Source organism: Strongylocentrotus purpuratus, unplaced genomic scaffold, assembly GCF_000002235.5.
Source record: "Strongylocentrotus purpuratus isolate Spur 01 unplaced genomic scaffold, Spur_5.0 spur5_contig_842, whole genome shotgun sequence".
NCBI lineage: Eukaryota > Metazoa > Echinodermata > Echinoidea > Camarodonta > Strongylocentrotidae > Strongylocentrotus > Strongylocentrotus purpuratus.
This window is the reverse complement of record NW_022145549.1, coordinates 106,827-123,741: the sequence shown is the minus strand read 5'-3', so window position 1 is coordinate 123,741 and position 16,915 is coordinate 106,827. Positions and strand designations below refer to the sequence as shown.

Sequence of the window (16,915 nt, the reverse complement as noted above, 5' to 3'; positions counted from 1 at the left end):
AAATACATTAAACAGATGAGAATTGATATCATCTATCTCTGTCTCTTAATCTTATATCATGAATCACCTATTATATTATGTCTCCCATCTACCATCTCTGTCTCCCCTTCTCTTTCTCTCTACCTTTATTTTCCATCTTCCTCGTCTATCTCTCATTCTCTTCCCCCTTTTTTTTCTCTCTCTCTCTCTCTCTCTACCCCTCCTTTCTCATTCCCTCCCTCACCTGGGTCTCTCTCTCTCCTTCTCTTTTCTCCCTCTCTCTCTCTCCTTCTCTCTTTTTCTCTTTCCCTCTTTCATCAGTCGTATTTTTTTTGGGGGGGGGCGGAGGGGGAAACGGGGAAAGGAAACTTTCAACGATAATATGCACCCTCAGTTAGGTTTAATTGCACCAAAAAACGTTTTTGAAGGATTGAAATTCATAAAATTATCTCTTTAGCTTGGTTGCTCAGCTTCCCGAGCATAAAAAGATTAATTTGGATCTTGTTAAATTTTGCTCTTTTGTGGAGCCTAAAGTGCATCAATAAAACCAAACGAAACATTTCAGTTTGAGGTTTACCTTCAGAAAACACTCTCTAATCCGACTTTAAGTCCAATTTTGAACATTAAACAGATGATAAGTAATATCATCTATCTCTGTCTCTTAGTCTTATATCGTGAATCGCCACGTATATATGTCTCATATCTATCATCTCTGTCTTCCCTTCTACCCCCACCCTAGCCTCTCTCTCTCTCTGTCCAAAATGTTTGATCTATCTCTATATATATCCTTATATTTTTGGTCTCACCCCCTCCCTTCTCTCTCTCTCTCTATCTTTATTTTCCAACTTCCTCGTCTATCTCTCATTCTCTTCCCCGTTTTTTTTCTCTCTCTACATATCCTCTCTATCTATCCCTCCCTTTTCACTCCCTTCCTCACCTGGGTCTCTCTCTCCTTCTCTCTCTCTCTCTTTCTTTCTCTCTCTCTCTCTCTCTTTTTCTCTCTCTTTTTTTTCTCTCTCTCTCTATCTCCTTTTCTCTTTCTCTCTCTCTCCTTTTTTTCTTTCTTCCTCTCTCTCTCTTTCCTTTTCTCTTTCTCTCTCTCTCCTTCTCTCTTTCTCTCCCTCTCTCTCTCTCCTTTTCTCTTTCTCTCTCTCTCTCTCTCCTGCTCTCTTTCTCTCTCTCCCTCTTTCATCAGTCGTACTTCAAAAATAAATTGTTAATTAATATTGAAATGTGTGGGGGGGGGGGCGGAGGGGGAAACAGGGAAAGGGAACTATGCTCCCTCAGTTAGGTTTAATTGCACCAAAAAAGGTGTTTTTAAAGGATTGAAATGTAAAAAAATATCTTTTTAGCTTGGCTGCTCAGCTTCCCGTGCATAAAAAGATTAATTTGGATTTTGTTCAATTTTGCTCTTTTGTGGAGCCTAAAGTGCATCAATAAAACCAAACGAAACATTTCAGTTCGAGGTTAAACCTTCAGAAAACTCTCTCTAATCAGACTTTAAGTCCAACTTTTGAAATTTCTCGAATAGTAACTCGAATAAATAACATTTGTCAATTTTTTAAAGAAACTTTAAATCATAATCGCATTCTAATTTCCTGCGCGTTTCTCTGAAGTGTATTATGAATGAGAAGTTGAGTTTGAGGGGAGTTGAAAATACGAACAAAACCAAACACTCTGTTTTCTTGCTACCTCGATTGAAAAGTTATTATCAAACATGTAACTACCACTCGATTTTTAAATACATTAACAAGATGTCATTGTAACATAGTTCCATAATTTCTGAATACAAAGTGGGAATTATTATAGTTTGTTTTCTTCAGCTGATAAGTTTTGACGGAGGGAGGGGGGGGGGGGTTCAAGTTTATCACTTGCCCCGGGCGTTATAATCCCTCGATACACCACTGTGAATGATTTCCAGTCCCTGTCGTGTACAGTCTGATATACGCTCTCTTTTGTTCTCAACTCATTGAATACGACAAAATGCGATTGAAAACTACTTTTTCCGAAAATAAAGAAATGCATTTAATGCAGTTGAAAAATGAAATACACTAAGAACAGAATAATATTTTATATTTCCTTTTAGAAGAATAATTAAGATGAAACAATTACCCCCCCCCCCCCCCCTCATGCCTATTCTTGTGAATCATTGACACTTTCTAGTAATGAATTAATTGAACAAAAAGAAAAATTATGTTAATCTTTTATATTATCCGCAATTAATAATAGACTTCATAAATTAAATTAAGAAGATTCCTTGTTTTGACGTCGGCATATATTCCAATGCTTAACATGTAAAGAAAGATTAACAATACCATTACGATAGATACAAGTTAACTGAGTTGAGAGTTAATAGCAGCAGCTTTAATTTGAAATCAAGTAGAGTCCCCCAAAGTACCAATTATCTTTTGACAAATTCATACATGTAGTGGCATGTCAATTTCTAAAAGATTTTTTTAAGTTAAGAGTGATTACATTAACATGTAAAGAAAGATTAAACAATACCATTATGATAGATACAAGTTAACTGAGTTGAGAGTTAATAGCAGCAGCTTTAATTTGAAATAAAGTAGAGTTCCCCAAAGAACCAATTAAATTTTGACAAATTAATACATGTAGTGGCATGTCAATTTCCAAAAGATTTTTTTTTTAGTTAAGAGTGATTACATTAACATGTAAAGAAAGATTAAACAATACCATTATGATAGATACAAGTTAAGTTAGTTAAGAGTTAATAGCAGCAGCTTTAATTTGAAATAAAGTAGAGTCTCCCAAAGAACCAATTATCTTTTGACAAATTAATACACGTAGTGGCATGTCAATGTCCAAAAGATTTGTTAATAGTTAAGAGTGATTACATTAATGAAGATAAAGGCTGGTAAACAATGCATGGAATCCTCTAGACATAAATGTTTCATAAGATTTAGCAAGGTTTTCCAGTTGAAAAGAAGATAATTCAAGACGTATCTTGTCCTGGAATGCAAGTGTAATTGTTGCTGTACATGTGCTGGATTGTTAAAATTGAAATAGTTATACTAGACAACTCAGGAGAGTGAAACATACGTTCGAGGTGGTATTGAAAACCACTGTCAGAACCACTACAATATCGAGCTTCATGACGCTCTTGTGTTTTAGGGATTAAGAGATACAAGTTTTGAAAACTATTCATCTGGTAGAGTACCTTATACATTCATGATGAGGAAGACAATTCATAATTGTGGTTTATTTCTTATGATGCATCTATTAAAGATTGATAATTTGTTGAATCAGAAGTGGGACCAATACAGGTAATGCACAGCAACCTCCAGTAGATGGTATCTGTAATGAGAAGAAAAGTCATTTTTTTCTCTTTGTCTTTGATTTGCCTTCAACACTGTTACGATTGCAAATGTTATATTCAGTGTGAATATCAATTTCAGTTTCATTTTTGTATTGTTCAATGGAAATTTCCTTTGCTCACATTATAAATACAACTTTACGTAACTTAATATGCATAGATATGCATACATGGTATAGCAAATACAGATATCCTGGTATTGATATATATCATAAAAGATACGTAATTTAATTATAAACCAAAACAGTAACGAATTTTAATTGTATATGGGAAAAAAGTTGATATGTAACATGACAGAGAAAATACAAAAGGATTTGATATTACGTATAGCAGACTGATTGTATGTAAGAAAAGAAGAGGATCAGAGGATCAAAGGATGTTTGCTATCGTTCATCCTGCATTCATAGTTTCTATAACTGTGTCTTTGTGTCTTACACACTAAATTAAACCACAGTAGAGCGTAAACCTACAAAGCAATAATTATCACAAATTGCTTTGTTTTGTATATTTACAATACAAGCATTTTACAAAACCTACTCACACGAGGTACCTTTGGAACAGTCTAACACGCCCGAGGTGATATCCGAGGGTGTTTGGACTGTTTCAAAGGTACCGAGTGTGGGTAATTTTACTAAAGACCGAACAAAATGATGTGTATTATTCGTTTTATAAAATGATGTTTTATAACATGATTTTGATAATGACCAGTCATTATCCAAATTACGCGTATGGTAAAATAAATGCCTGGTCAAGTGTACGCTTTGAACCAATCATTTTATTCGGATCCACGTCATCATGTTATAAAATCAAATATACTATATTGTGTATACATGTATACTATCTCAACAAAATATAGTTGGCTTACAGAACACCGAAATCCCCCCCCCCCAAAAAAAAACACACACAAAAACAACAACAACAAACAAACAAACAAACAAAAAAAATTACTATATGTAAGCCTGTAGGCATGTAGATAAACATGAAATGTAATTGTTTGGTATTTTATTCTTCCCTAAGAGGGTTTGTGAATGTTGGTTCATTTTATACACGTATAACTGTATTCAACCAAATGCCAAATTTGAAGATGTAAATGTGTAATGCCTATTCATAATGACAGGCAGTGAATTGACATCTAATTCAATATGACCTCTTTGAATAATTTTTGTTGGTTTTTGCATTTGATAAAACTATACATTGTAGGTAATTACATTCCGGAATGAAATACAATAGTCATACCAAGTGACACCGCACAATTATACAAAATTATATTCAATTTAAAGGTAAGACCGTTTAAACATAATAGAAAAGAGAAAAATGGATGATGACATGAAAGTATTATATCGTTGAATAAAACTCATATAACAGCTATTTGAAATATTAAAAATAATACAAATACTAGAAGAAAACAAGAAATAAGTTTCTGTTACCTATGAAGCTTCGCAAACAGCTGGAAGTCTCTTCCAGCAGCAGATTTGTGCCAATCCACTCCTGTTGGAAGCAGCACAATCAGCGTTGTTGTTGTTGCGCCAGGTAATTGAAGAGCTGGCTCTGTAAAGATACCAGCATTCACGTTACTATCAGAGCTCAAGCGTACATCAGTGATTTCTATATTTCAATACATGATTATTAATATCGCAGCTAATGGTGTAAATCATGTGAATTGTAATGTAAACAGAATCGCTTTTATGCATTTCAAAATAAGTTAGAAGGATTGGCAGCGTATCTGACCCTGATTCATAAAACTTGTTATCAATAACAAATTTAAATTTCTGCAAATCCGCTCTCAGCCGATCAAATACCACTATTTCAGTAGCTTATAACAGTTATCGTTACTTATTATTGATAGCAATTTGTATGAAGCAAGGACTGATGCCATTATTTCAGTAGCTTATAACAGTTATCGTTTCTAATTATTGATAGCAATTTGTATGAAGCAAGGACTGATGCCATTATTTCAGTAGCTTATAACAGTTATCGTAACTAATTATTGATAGCAATTTGTATGAAGCAAGGACTGATGCCATTATTTCAGTAGCTTATAACAGTTATTGTTACTTATCGTTGATAGCAAGTTTTATGAAACAAGGGTCCTGATTATTACACCGAGCCGACTTGTAAACTTTGGCCTACATTGCATGGACCCTTCAAACCAAGTGTGCCATTCTTCCACGCCTATAGCGAAGGGGATACCTTGCAGGTTATAACCTACTACCATGCATGCACATGAACAAAAATAATAATAATAATAGTTCGCTCTTTTATAGCACATCTCAGGACCGATGGCCCTCTCAAGGCGCTTTACAATGTACAATGTACGTTTACATAATAATTACTCGAAGCATTCATCAAAAAGGTGAGTTTTCAGCGCTCATTTAAAAAACTTCAACGTCAGTCATTGAGCGTAGCGACACTGGGAGAGCGTTCCAAAGTTTTGATCCACCACATGCAAATGGCTAAACTATCATTTTCTCACGAATGTGCTGCACTATGAAGCTACTTGAACTCCCGTTTAGTATTAGACAGGCCCTGGCGGGAATTCTCTCCTCCAAGGAGTGGAGATGTTAATCATGATCTTAGTGGTATTATTTGCGAAACGCTTCCAGGCATTGAGCATACCATATTCACCTAAACGATTTAGTGTTGATTGGTGTTTCTTTTATGTAGCCACTACTATTCTTCTGCTTAATAAATAACACAACCAATTAAATTCATGTTTGTCTGAATAAGATAAAATCATGATCAATCAGTAACATCCGTTATTGACTCATTAACTTTGAAAATATGCCTAAATTGATAATTTCACGACATTTGCATGATAATGAAATTATGGCAAAGGGTCTATTCAATCCATGGCACTAACAGTGTTGACAGTATGATTTGCTTGAGTGAGTTTTGGCTAATAATAAACAAACTCGCGGAAACCGAATTGCGCAAAAATGACGTTGAACTTGGGAGTGTTTCACAAAGATTAAGATCGACTTTAAGTTGGACTTAACCATGGCAGGCCATTCATGCCACTGGTTGCTCTCACCATTGGTCTCTCAATTATGATCTTTGATCTGTAGATAATATTTTTAACTTGAATAATGAACTATCAAAAAAGGTAAATTCTGTAGTTTCGTGACCATGATTTGTACGTCCCTTGATAAACCAATGCCAGGAATGGTAATAGGAACTAGTGGCATGAATTGCCTGCCATAGTTAAGTCCAACTTAAAGTCGATCTTAGTCTTTGTGAAACACCCCTCTGGTCTTGAATTGGAGCAAAATACATATCAGGCATCGATTTCAGTTGCTCTGTTAACAATCAATTATTGATTTGAATTCCATCAGTTGGTATTTGACCTTACATGTGCATCTGCACTCGTGCATCCCCGCGGCTCGAGCGCCTTACATTTGTGCTGGTAGCAATAAGGTGCCTATTAATACACCAAGGTGTTCAGATTCTTTGTAGGCAGATATGGCTCTTTATATGACCAAAAAAGGAATTTGTAAGCAATTATGGAAAATATGGGTGAAAAGGAATACTTATTTGAATGAAAAGAGACACTTATCCAAAGCGAAAGGGGGAACTTGTCATATTTGGAATGGGGCATTCTTAGCATTTTAATAGGGATACTCATCACATTAGAAAAAGAAGACACGGCTTAGTAGCAAAGGGCACTTTTCAGAAGGGGAGAGATATTTACTAGAAAGGAGAACCTGTCAAAGTAAATTAAAGGGGTAATTGTCAGATGTAATAGGTGCGCTTCTCAGAGGTGATAAGGGGCACTTCTCAAAGGCTCTTATCGAAAGTAAAATGGGGCACGTTAGGGGTACTTTAGTAGTAGGGGCGTTGTGACCCTTTACCCCCCCCCCCCCCCCCCAGGAGCGCCTATTCTGTTATCTGATTTTGGTTGTTAAGTGAGAGGAAGAGGCTGCTTTACTTACTCGGCGAATTCAGTTGTCTGCCACGAACCACAGAGTTGGTTAAGGTTGATCCAATGATTGGCAGATCTCTGTTGAGCTGAGAGGAATGCTGTCACTTCTTGAGCCTGTTCCGTGGTTGAAGCCAGGGCTAGGAACCCGCCTTCGGCCTTGCATCTCTACAAGGATAAGGTAAAATTTTAAAAAAAGGTTATAAATATAGTATAATGACGTCACAAATAGAGTTTTCCGAAGGTCTCAATGAATCACCTTTTCTTTCTCATATTGGTCATTTTCCACTCTTTCATCATTTAAAACATGAAACCGTATATTGAATGGACCACATGAATGAAAATTACCCTACAAAATATGTTTTAAAGCCAATTTGGAACTGAATTAGAATGAGCAATCTAGATCAAAGATAGAAATGAAACGTTACTAAAATGACAAACTATAATGTGAGTGTGTGTAACATACAAAGGCTTGTCTTCTTTTCCTTATCATCTTGCTTTGCCGATACAGTGCTGTGGAAAAGGTTACCCCCCCCCCCCATTTGCAGGCCAAACAAAATGAAAAGGTTTTTTACAACGGCATTTGAAAGATAATACTAATTTAAAACTTTTCTATCAAAAAAAGGGAGCTTGAAAATGTCTTTGAGTGGGCAAATAATGACTATTAGTTGTCGAATCGACTTATTAAGTGATAGCAATACAGTAAGTAATAGTCTGATTTCCAGACCATTGTACCGAATGGTCGTACGTTTTGTGCTGCGCAAACATTCAATTAGTTTAATTTTGGCCATTACAAGAAGTTGGTTATTGATGTAGGCAAATGCTCATGTACCCTTTATAGCTCATTGTATGTATGTTATTATTATTACAAAACAAGAAGAAAAAAAGCCAGTCAGTCACTCACTAGTGTCTGACAGTGCAGTTTAGCTAGTAAACGGGTTTCCTTGCATAATTTGAATATCAGGACACTGCTAAACGTTTAAATTTCACAGATAGGACATATACATGACATATTCATAATTCTATAGAAATTGATGATGGCTGCAAAAGGGACATAATATCTTTAAACTGAAAATAAATAAATAAATATATTGCTTGCTATAGTGGAATCTTGAGCTGTAATGAGATTTTACCTTGCAAGCAGCGTCGAAGAAGGATTGGTCAGTTACCAGCTTGAAACATCTGCCTGATGGTCCGTCCCTGATAAATCCCAGGGGACACTCAGCTACAGCTATGTGATGAGAAGATCAAAATTCACATTCATCAATGATAATCCATCAATACTGGATCAATACTTGTAGGCTACAGGAAGTAAACAAGAAATTAAAATGTATAGCAACGACACTATGGTCCCTTTATATGGTATTCTTATTCAAAATATCATAAATTTGATCAGTTTGATGAAAGGTAATGCAAAGTTTTGGGAAATTCTGAAAATTGGATGGATAGTAATTCTTTAAAATATTGATATATTTGGATGCCCCTGTAAATGTATTATTAGCACTAGAAAACGTATTCCTAAAACACTTCTGCTTTCGAGAAATTGAATAATCAAAAATTTACCGGTGCTCTCGGTAAATTTCAAAAATCTCAAATAGCGCCTAAGGCCATTCCTTAGTAGCTGCGACCATGACAATCTCAGAATATGCAGTTCTGATATATTATTTTCCAAACGGGAATAGCAAATCGGTGTATTGTAGTCAAGAAACTTTTTTGTAAAGCTATAGTGAGCTACACAACATAACATGTTTATTATTTACAATTTCATTACTTTAGACTCGATTTGAACCGCTACAACGATCATTGACTGTTGTAAACTTGCATATGCTTCTTATATATTTATTTGAACCAAATTCATGACCCAATACAAAAACTTTGTATTGCCTTTAATAGCTTGGTGGCAGAAAAAATACAACACGACTTTAGTTACTTATTTACTAACAAAATCCAATAATCCCGATAGAGCTTTATTAACGGAGACAGAATGCAATAGTGCTGTCACCTCCATTCTCCTATCTAACTCTCTCGCTTTGCTCGTTTGCAAATAGCTAAGACTACCAGCTTATCGTGTCCAAAACATGGCAATACACCTATTATCACTTGTTTACTTTTATATTAAAAAAAAATTAAGTCGTATAAAGATGTTAATGTATATATAGGGGTCTGAAAACCTCAGCTCAATTCAAAGGCAATTCCAGCGTAACAAACATGACATTCAGAATCCTTTTTAGTTATTTAAGACACTTTTAAACAAAGTTGAGAGACCTAAACACATATATTCCAGTCTGTGATTTAGACACACTTAACTATCAATCACATGTATAGCAACATTCACAGTATTGCACTGAATATTTGATTCAATTTAATTCAACTCAATTTAATTTAATTCAAATGTTATTGATTATACTCAAAACAAATAGGATCATTGGACAACAACATTTGAAGACAAAGAATGACTCTTTGTGACCGTAGCGGACATGACACAAAATGGGTGGGGGGGGGGGGTAAAGATCTTATTTAGGTAAGAAAAGCTTATAATCACACGCTTAACATAGATTTACGTTGTAGAACAATCGTGTTATACATTTGCTCGTAAAAGCTGATAAATGTAGCGTAACGGCCGGACATGACAGATCAAACGTAACAGACATGACTCCGTTGTCTGCTTCTTATATGCCCCTAGGGTGGTATTCTCAAAAGCGGACTAACTTTAGTCCATGGTTTAATCGACCGACTAATTATGGAATGCCAAGTGTCCATATGAATATGTTTTTGAATAATTTCACCTGTCACTAAATTAAAATAAAATGTAATAACATAATCAATAAAAAAAAAAAAGTATATAACTATGATATAATTGTGGTGGGCCAGTTAATGAGTTGAAGATGACAAGTTCGAATATAAAAGAAAACACAAGAAGCTCGGAATTACAGTTAAAGTCCACTTTATTAAATATATAAGTCAGCCGAAGTTCCAATCGTTGCAAACGAAGAGTATTATTATTATTATATAAACATTGTAAATAAGCTGCTTCTCTCAGAGGCTGGGCAGCCATATTGACAGTAAACTAGCAGCACATCCTAAACATGATAACGGAATGAAATAAACTCTCAAATAATATCTACTATCAAATAATATACTCTCAAATAATATCAACTAAAAACTGACTTCAAAATCCCGCACCTGGCATTTAAATACCGCGGCACCCGATGAGGCTTAGATATTACATGATATTGCCAGCCAACCAGGAGGACTCTTACGAAGCCAACCAATTACAAGACGGGATATATCAAATTACCCTTAGGTCATCCGACCAATTCTCGCTACCCTAAATAGGTACGAAAATCTCGAAATTCGCGAGACGAGGTAATTTTCACTCTCTCGGGTCGTCACTACAACTTCCGGTATAGAGTCCCATCCCGCTGGCGCTAGCGCCTGTGTTCGCTGTGCAGAGTTTTCACGCACGCTAAAATCGTGAGCCCAGCACTGTGCAGCCTCACAAAAGAAAACCATCGTCACTGATGTCAAAAGACGCAAAAAACAACGAATGAAATGTTCAAATAAACGTTGAAATATTTGCGAAAAAAAAACAAGACCGAGCAGACGACATATTCGGTGCATACACGTTGTGTGGCGACGGCGTTTTACGTTTGCGCTATCGCGCCTAGTAATATAGCGCCTGCACAGGAAGCTGTAATGTCGAAAAGCTATCCCATAATGCAATGCGCGTTTTCAGGATTTTCCCCGGATCTCGGCAGAATCGCTATTTGGGGTAGCGAGAATTAAGAGAGGAGTTATACCTTTAATTAATTATAACCAATGACAAAGCATAATAGATGAGTGTCATCTGAACTAGTCACCGACAAATATGGGAGGAGTCTATATCTTCGCGAGAATGTCGCGTCCCCGGCAAAACAGTCTATTGTCTAACGTGTTATTGGAAATGAACACCTGTACATCTTGATGCAGGAATTCATTTCCAACGTGCTTATTGAAATGAACACTTTAATCTAATGCAAGAATTCAAAACCAGGGGTTGTTTACCCGTTCCCGGCTCTTCTATGGCTCTAGCGCCCCCTTTAGCCCAAATGAGCGTACCACTACATAATTATGTTATCATAGTAATTTAGAGACTATAATAAGGACACTTGGCATTCCATACTTAGTCGGTGGATTAAACCATGGACGAAAGTTAGTCCGCTTTCGAGAATACCACCCCTATATAGTTTTGCTTTTAACACGTTCGGTATGTATTATGGAAACTCTAATCAGTAATCCTCAGAACTTATTACCAACGAATCGAATCTAAAGTAATTGTCGTTTGCAATAATAATAGCCAAAGATTATGTGTTTTGAATATAATTCTTACACAATTTTGCCCTCAAAAAAATGTCGTGCCTCGGTATATTTTATTTCTACTGATAAACCACTAAAAGTAAAACATTTGTTGAGCTCTTGTATGTGGTACTTAACTTGCCGCATTGGAACACATAATCCTAGAGTTATTGGGTGGTATTCCGGTAGCGCGTACTAAGTTAGCGCGTACTTAGTTAGTTCATACTTCTATGGAGTGCCTGTTGCAAACTAATTTACCCTGTAAAGATTATTTTAATCCTTCAATGAAAAGTGTTCAAAAAATTAATTTTGCAATTAAATGGGAAGAAAAACATAATATGAGTATGAACTGAATTTCAAAAAAGTTTTTGGTAGATTATCTTTGTCATGAATATTGAAGGAGGAAGATGAAACCTAGCATTCCATAGAAGTGTGAACTAAAATTCTTGTTTAGTCTGGACTTAGTCCCGGCTTAACTTATGAGAATACCACCCATTGGGTGGTATTCCGGTAGCGCGTACTAAGTTAGCGCGTACTTAGTTAGTTCACACTTTTATGGAGTGCCTGTTGCAAACTAATTTACCCTGTACAGATTATTTTAATCCCTCAATGAAAAGTGTCCAAAAAATAAATTTTGCAATGAAATGGGAAGAAAAAGATAATATGAGTATGACCTGAATTTCAACAAAGTCTTTGGTAGATTATCTTTGTCATGAATATTGAAGGAGGAAGATGAAACCTAGCATTCCATAGAAGTGTGAACTAAAATTATTGTTTAGTCTGGACTTAGTCCCAGCTTAACTTATGAGAATACCACCCATTGCCATTTTTTTAATTTTTGGCTAGCGAACATTTTCGATGGCATTGCCCCGATGTTGTAGATCCTCTTTTCTCTATAAAGTGCCCTAACGGGGCGATGTCTCACCCATTCTGAAAAAGGGACGCTTTGTCACCAGTTCCGTAATATAAAAACGCATTTAGTTACGTAAAAATCATAACTTTTATCAGGTCAAAAGTATTGGTTAAAAAAAAGAAGACCTTCTGATAGTGAATTGTTTTCAAAAATGCAATTAACATCAATGGCTCATGGATTGCCTCACTTTTAAAGGAAGGTTCCACTGTTTTTCAGGATTATGCAATGTACGGTTCTGTTTGATGATGGAAAGTATATTAAACTAGGTGGACAAATTGACAACATTTTAAATTTTTTTGTTTCATTTTGAAACTTTATCAAAAATGTTGCTCAGGATAAACTTTATTACACGTCCAGTTTGCTCGGTAAGGGGAAGTAAAATATAAGGAAAATAAAATTCCATACATGAATTCTCTCTTCCAGTCTTGAGGCTTGAGGTCATTGTAGGTTTTAAAGGGTTAGTTGAGTTCTGTTTTCCGACCGCAAATGCCTTCAAAGTTCATGGTTATTGCTCTTATTCTTATCTATCACATTTATAGTACCCTTTTAGAACTTAAAATTGCTATGAAGGTAATTTTAGACTCCAAAATATGTGAAATTAGCCAATACGATCTTACCAATTCAGCTCCACTTTCAAAAAAACATGGTGACCGTTGATTAATTATTTAATTAAAAATAACAAAACATGAGCCAGCTAATTGTGGGTAATATAAGCAACACGAAAATGCCAACAAAAAAGCCAACATCGGCATTGGCTGAAATACGACGTAAAAAGGCGTTATTTCGTTTTTTTTACCGGTTTTTTCAAATTTTTCAAAATATCTAATATTTGTGGTGGTACACAAGTATTAGAAATCGTTATATTTCAGCCGTCTCTGAACCGATTTTGTTCAAAGATGATTTTGTCATTTAAATATTATGTTCTTTCAAATTTGACGCTCAGTTTTTCAGTATCTCACAAAAAAACAAAAAAATTGTGTAGCGCCCTCTGCAACAGAACTCAACTATCCCTTTAAGTTTCTATTCCTCCTTTCATTTCGTAATGGCTTCATCTCAAATGATAATTCTGGTAGGTTAAAAATAACTGCTCTCCTATCACTAAACCCCACCGAGTCCAAGCACAAATTCTCTGTAAAGAGTGTCAAAACTGGCTATAATTATTGTGATCTATAAAGACACAGGATGAACACGAGAGGGCGTATCATCTGCCCGCCCCTTTTACCTATTTAAATGCTTACATTCGTGGAATACACATCACTTGAGTGATTTCCCGTCAGCCACATGCGACTGTTAGGGATTATAAATGTGTCTGCAGAGTTTTTATTCTACGTGTGTAGTCTATCCCCATCTAACTCCAGCACTCAAGATATCCTTTCCAATTTACATCTCGAAATATGAATGTCATGATTATTGGTGTGTCGTGGGAGTGTCATGGTCGAGTGGTTTAAGGCGCTTGACTTGGAGATGCGAAGGTCGAGGGTTCGAATCCCGACACGGCACTAATATCCTTTGGCATGATATTAACCTGCACTTGCTTACTCTCCACCCAGGTGTTAAATGGGTACCCGGTAGGATGCGACCGTCATTGTTGGTCAAACAGTTTTGAGCGTCATGTAACGCCTGGCTGGAATGCTCCCCAGGGAGTGGAGATTGTACAAACATTGTGTGCGGGCAAGCATTGACCAAGGTAATAGTATATGTGTAAAGCGCTTAGAGACATTTGTATTAAGCGCTTTATAAACATTTAATATCATTACTAATCAGAATTATTACTAATTCGAATTTTGCCCTTTTTCGTAGTACTTTGTATTTACTGATCGTTCTCAATCAATCCAAAAACTATATTATAGTAGGAATAGAGATAAAGCTACTTACCGATGCATTCTGGTGCCTCCTGCCATGTTGCATCATCTTGACATTCAATGTCATTTAGTCCTTCCAACTTGTAGCCGTCATTGCAATCATACCATGCAGTAGTACTTCCAGCAATAGAGGGTTCAGCGCTTGCCTTTACCTTTCCATTATCAACTTGAGGTGGAACCCCACATGACTTGACCGCGGCTACAATTGAGGAAAAAACATACAAACATGTGATGATCTAGTCAATGTTCGCAAATGAAAAATTGAAACAAAGTAAAACATTGAAATTGTAATCTTCCTAGGACATGGTCGAACATTCTTCTGAAGAAAGGCACGACTGGGAGTTGGCTTTTTCGGTAAAAATGATGACGTGTTGGTTCCAGTTGTATTTGGTCTTGTGCAACTCAACTACTAAAACGTTGATGTATTTTTTTGTCATCTATGATCTGTACGTAGATGGAGCAGGATTTGATGATGGGTTTGCGTTTCTTGGTAACCTGGGGAACCCGGCATATCAGTGGATTGAACTCCTTCAGCCAATCACGCCCCTAGCTTTGCAGCGATTCAAGATCCTCCAGGGGGGTGTTTCACAAAGATCCTAAATTGAACTTATCTCTAAGTTGGACTTAACAATTATGGAAAGCCATTAGCATCCTTGAAAATATTTGGTAAGCGTTATTTAAAAAAGCATAAAATGTTGATTTAAATCATTCATATTTTCTATTATCATGAGAGATTTCATGTTCTTACTGTGGAATTTATGAAAAGTCTAAAATACTTGCTTTTTTTTAAATTTGTAATATATTTCATTATAAAGCTACAAAAGGCTCTCCATAATATTTAAGTCCAACTTAGAGTTAGGTTCGACTTGGAATCTTTGTATAATACCCCCCTGGAGATGTAGGGCATCTTGCTTTGATGTTGCTGTAAAGCTTGCAATCATCAGTGAAGAGCCTACGGTTGCATTTGGTGAGAGATACTCTGGTAAATCGTCGATGAAGCGGAAAAGGAGCATCGGGCCAATGTCGGCATACTACGGTCCCTTTTCGGCAAAGATGGGAGCAACATTGGCATCTTCCACACACCTAGTATAACTCCCTGATTGAGGGGACTTGGAAGAATGCAGTGGACACAGGTGCCAATTCAGCGGAATATCCCTTCAGAAGTCAGGCATTGAAATGGTCAGGGCCATAGTGGCTTTATGAACTCCAAGCTCGGACAGAATTTTTCGAAACCCCTAATGGAGAGATAGTATGTGATTCGTGGTGTGAGTGTTAATCTGACCGTTTGTCGGTCATGTCTTCACTGTCAACTCGGATGTTCGGCATTAAGAGGCTGAACGAGTAAGTTAATTCATCACGCGGTTTCAATGAAGCCACACCTGAAGAATATATAAAAAATGTATAAAACTCCAGAAACGCTTTGGGTTACAGGTGAGCTGACAATGTCTTTCATGTACCTATTGTAGGCTTGTTTGCTGGTGATTCTTGAGTTCCAGATATTTCTCACGGTCACCTTTGCTAGTTGAAGCGCTAGCTGTTATAGCGTTTATTTTTCTTCAAATGAAGGCATTTCACAAGGCGGGTTCCCCCCCCCCCCCTCCCCATCCCACTCCGGGGTCGGAGGGACCGCATTCGTATTCCCAAAATCTCCGGTAAAGGGGTCTTTATTACTCAGTAATATAAAACTAACCCCAACTAAATGCATTGCTATAACGGTCTCTTTTATGAAAAATCTAACTCACCAACTGTTGTATATTGATTAGACACTTTTAAATGGAGAAAATATAATCAAAGTTCTTAAAGTTTATATTCAATGTGATTTAAAATGGGATACTCAAGTAAAGGAAACGTTAGAGAAGTGCAATAGAAAGTTATATATGTTACGTACCTTGAAACGTTTTAATTTGCCTATTAGTGATCTCGTTATTGTTTATACTGGATACATAAGACCAATATTAGAGTATTGTGCACCACTTTTTCATTCCAACCTAACGCGTAAAGCCGTTAACAAATAGATAATATTGAACGAATACAAACACGGGCATGTAGAATTATTTTGGGACTTAATTATGAAACATATAATCATGCTCTAGAATTGTGGAATTTGTTAACGTTGGAAGAACGTAGGAATAAACTTTATTTTAATTTCGCTATTAACGTAGAAAAGCATGAATTTTGTTCTATATGGCTATTAAGTCAAAGAATTGTTAATTTTAATTAACGAAGTGTACAGAAATATTCTAAATTTATTTGTAAAACCATTCGATTTAAAAATAGCTCTATTCCCTGTTTTGTTTGCATCTCACTAAATGATTATTATTCAAAAAAGTAAGCTTCATGCATTTTGTATATTTTTATGTTTAATGATGCTGCTTATTATGCGTATGAATGTATCTATACAATAGGCTTGCGGGTGCACCATGTGAGAGAGAGGGAGGTTTGAGGAGTCCTGAAAAGGACTCTCGGTAATCTTTCTTGAGGGTTTTGTAGTCCTGAAAAGGACTGTTGGTTATCTTAGCTTCTAGTTCTAAGGAGAACTATATAGCGCTTGGAGAGGATGAGTGACGGGATAT

The 16,915-nt window shown here is 36.2% G+C and overlaps 1 protein-coding gene across 2 annotated transcripts in view; it reads right to left on the bottom strand.

Moving 5' to 3' along the window:
- Window positions 1–2,306: 2,306 nt before the first annotated feature.
- LOC115918750 (CUB and sushi domain-containing protein 1-like) overlaps window positions 2,307–16,915 on the bottom strand; it is a 41,869-nt gene continuing 27,260 nt past the window's right edge. For both annotated transcript variants that reach the window (XM_030989361.1, XM_030989354.1), the window contains 5 exons: window positions 14,356–14,541; window positions 8,366–8,463; window positions 7,246–7,400; window positions 4,744–4,864; window positions 2,307–3,297 (listed from right to left, as the gene is read on the bottom strand). In XM_030989361.1, coding sequence (XP_030845221.1) covers window positions 4,744–4,864; window positions 7,246–7,400; window positions 8,366–8,463; window positions 14,356–14,541 — 560 coding nt within the window. In that variant the 3' untranslated portion in view covers window positions 2,307–3,297. The remainder of the gene's footprint in view (window positions 3,298–4,743; window positions 4,865–7,245; window positions 7,401–8,365; window positions 8,464–14,355; window positions 14,542–16,915) is intronic.